General features: G+C 29.7%; 1 protein-coding gene across 1 annotated transcript; it reads left to right on the plus strand.

The window, feature by feature from the left end:
- Window positions 1-672: 672 nt before the first annotated feature.
- On the plus strand, window positions 673-2851 carry LOC136090076 (uncharacterized). The gene is made up of 2 exons (XM_065816185.1): window positions 673-734; window positions 918-2851. The coding sequence occupies exon 2, from the start codon at window positions 929-931 to the stop codon at window positions 2849-2851; it is 1923 nt and encodes a 640-aa protein (XP_065672257.1). The 5' UTR covers window positions 673-734; window positions 918-928.
- Window positions 2852-3215: the final 364 nt, after the last annotated feature.

Below are 3215 nucleotides of genomic sequence, written 5' to 3' on the forward strand. Positions count from 1 at the left end.
AACCGAAGTTCATCAGGAGATACTTCAAGCTCATCCATCACACAGTCCTCTTCTTTAATATATGATTTAAAATTTTTATTTCCGGGAGTTATTTTATTTGCTAGGTTTTGACCGACATTTATAAAAAAATTATTAAAACTCTCTGCAATAACTTTTCGCTCATTAATTACTGTTCTTTCATCTTCAGTGTATACATATTTTGGTAAAGTATTACCATGATCTTGTTTATTTTTTCCTATCACTTCCTTTATTATATTCCAAGTTTTTTTGTTATTACCAATATTATTTTGTAAAAAATAATATTGGTAATAACAAAAGCTGAGAAAAAATTTTTTTCAGCTTTCTTTTTCAGGTTTTCAAACAGGTTTTTGTAAATTTTATATTTTCTTTCGTTTTGATAAGTTTTATTTATTAAGAATTTTTTATATAGGGTCGTTTCCATACCTACCGTGAGTCGACACTTATCGTAGGTTTTAAATACTAACATAAATTTTCCAAAAAGTAGTAATTATTTTTTTATTTTTATATTTTGGGTATCAACAACATTGTCATGCACTTCTATTACAATACATAGAAACCGCAATACATAGTTACTTAAATAAACTCAGTGGGTTTATTACGTCAGCCTATGAAAATACTTTTTTCTTAAGTACCAGCTGTTAGAAGCGTTTCAAATAAAACAAGGAAATTTATGAAGATAACATAAAATTTTATTTCTAAATTGACTTAATCAGGTAAATAAAACATGAATTATTATTACTATTATTAAAACAACTCATCATTATAGTATCAATGTAGTATTTTTGAATGTACGATAAGTATGAACTAAAAAAAATGTCATTCCATACATATCGTATGTCCAATGAATAATCAATTTGTTTCTTTTTAACTATAAAAATAAATAATATTTTACTTAGATTATTTTACTATGGCACGAAAAAAATATAAGACAAAACTTTGTAGTTCAAAACGAAGACTTCAATATACAGATAGTCAATTACGTGATGCTATTAATGCTGTTAAAAAAGGTATGGTTATGTACAAAGCGAGCAAGACGTTTGGAATTCCTTATCAGACGCTTCGTGATAAAATATCCGGAAGAACTTCTTTGAAAATACAACACTGCGGGTATGAATCAGTTCTAGGTGAACAAATTGAAAAAAAGTTAGTCGAGTGGTTACTAACATGCACCAGAATGGGATTTGCCATGTCTGTAGTACAGCTATTAGATACTGTGCAAAAATATTTGAATTCCAACAATATAAAAACAAAATTTACTAACAACCGTCCTGCAAAAGGTTGGTTTTATGCATTTCTTCGCCGCCACAAACAGCTATCTCAAAAACGAGGTGAATTCTTAAACCGAGCTAGAGGAGGAGTAACTGAAAAAGCCATAAGAAATTGGTTTACTGAAATTCCGAAGCTTTTAGGAGAAAACGCTCAATATTTAAATGATTCGATGCGCGTTTTCAATATGGATGAGAGTGGTTTTCAGTTGTCACCAAAAACTAATTTATTAATTGGTGAACGAGGAAAAAATACATATGAAGAAAGTGCTCGAAGTAATAAAAAAAGCATCACTACTTTATTTGCAGTAAATGCCAGCGGAACTTTTGCTCCATCATTAACAATTTTTAAATATGTTCGTCTTCCAAATAGAATTATAAATGCTGCTCCATCAGGATGGGGTATTGGAAAAAGTGAAAATGGTTGGATGACCGCAAAATGTTTTTTTGAGTATATAACAAACGTTTTTCATCCATTTTTGATAAAAGAAGAAATTCCTTTACCAGTTATAATTTTTTTTGATGGTCATGTGTCACATTTTTCTATCGAACTTAGTGAGTTTTGCTCTAAAAATGGAATAATTCTTGTTGCTTTGTTCCCAAATGCAACACATATTTTGCAGCCGCTCGATGTGGCAGTTTTTGGGCCAATGAAAGCAAAGTGGAAATCGTTTTGCCGACAATGGCGCATTGACCATGAAGGACAAGAAATAAACAATGAAAATGTACCAGAAGCATTAAATTCTTTTATAATCGATCTTTTTATGGCAAATAATATTAAAAGTGGTTATAAAAATACCGGAATTTTTCCATTTGATGCTAATAGTGTGGACTACAAAAAAATTGTTCACAAATTATCTGAGTCAACTGTTGCTCCGGCTCCTTATTTAGAAGAAAACCATTCAAGTGTGACTTTATCAGCTTACTCTCCCATAACCTTTATTGAAAAGTGCATTGATTTTAGTATTTTAGAGCAGTTTAAATTGGCTGACAAACATTTAGGTTGGAAAGGTGATCTTGAATACCTCCAGTTGTATCATTTTTGGAAAAGAGCCTTATCTGAAACATATAAGACCATAAATTTACCTGATGAAATACAACAGGGTAATAAAAATCTATCAACAACTGGTAATTTAGAAAATGAGAAATGTATAGCCGATATGGAAATGCCTGATTGCAATAATGCAGCTGTTATAGAACTAAAACCAGCTTGTTTCAGTTTAAAAATAGCGGCAGAAATAATAAATCCAATCGAAAGTGTTTTAATATGGCCAAAACAACCAGTCCAATCGTCCAAGCGCAAAGTAGAACGTTTACCATCGGTTGTAACATCTGAAACGTGGCAGCTAATTCAGAAGACAAAATTGCAAGAAAAGTCAAAAATAAAGGATGAAAAATTAAAAAAGAAACAATTAGCAGCAGATAAAAAGTCAAAAGTAGAGGAAGAAAGATTAAGAAAGAAACAATTGGCTATGGAGAAAATTAAAAAAAAAAAAGTTGCAAAAGAGTCAGAAAACGAGTTCCATTTAAATGTTGATAAAAATTATAAAATAAGACTTAGATAGTTATGATAAAACTCTATCCTTTCCATTTTAGGAACTTAAAGGATAAGTATACTAAAGTAATGGAAATGCTTTAAAATCTTTACTTTTATTTACAATAATGTTTTTATTACTATATAATTAGTGTTTATTTGATAATAAACATTAAATTTATCTAATAGTCTTACTTTTTAATTTTATACCTAAAATCGTTTTATAAAATGTTACCAATGCATTAAATTTTCATTTGAAACCGCGAGCGCGTTTTAAACCAGACACTAAAGTAGATTTTAAGATATACGATAAGTGTCGACAATATATACGATAAGTGTGAAACACTTACGATAAGTATGGAAAACTGCGCTTTAAAAGATTGTTCAAAGTAAGT

The sequence above is a fragment of the Hydra vulgaris genome, chromosome 13 (assembly GCF_038396675.1).
Source record: "Hydra vulgaris chromosome 13, alternate assembly HydraT2T_AEP".
Lineage (NCBI taxonomy): Eukaryota > Metazoa > Cnidaria > Hydrozoa > Anthoathecata > Hydridae > Hydra > Hydra vulgaris.

Bases quoted from the DNA above. Each gene is read 5' to 3' on its own strand.
- LOC136090076 (XM_065816185.1), top strand. From the start codon at position 929: ATGGCACGAAAAAAATATAAGACAAAACTTTGTAGTTCAAAACGAAGA.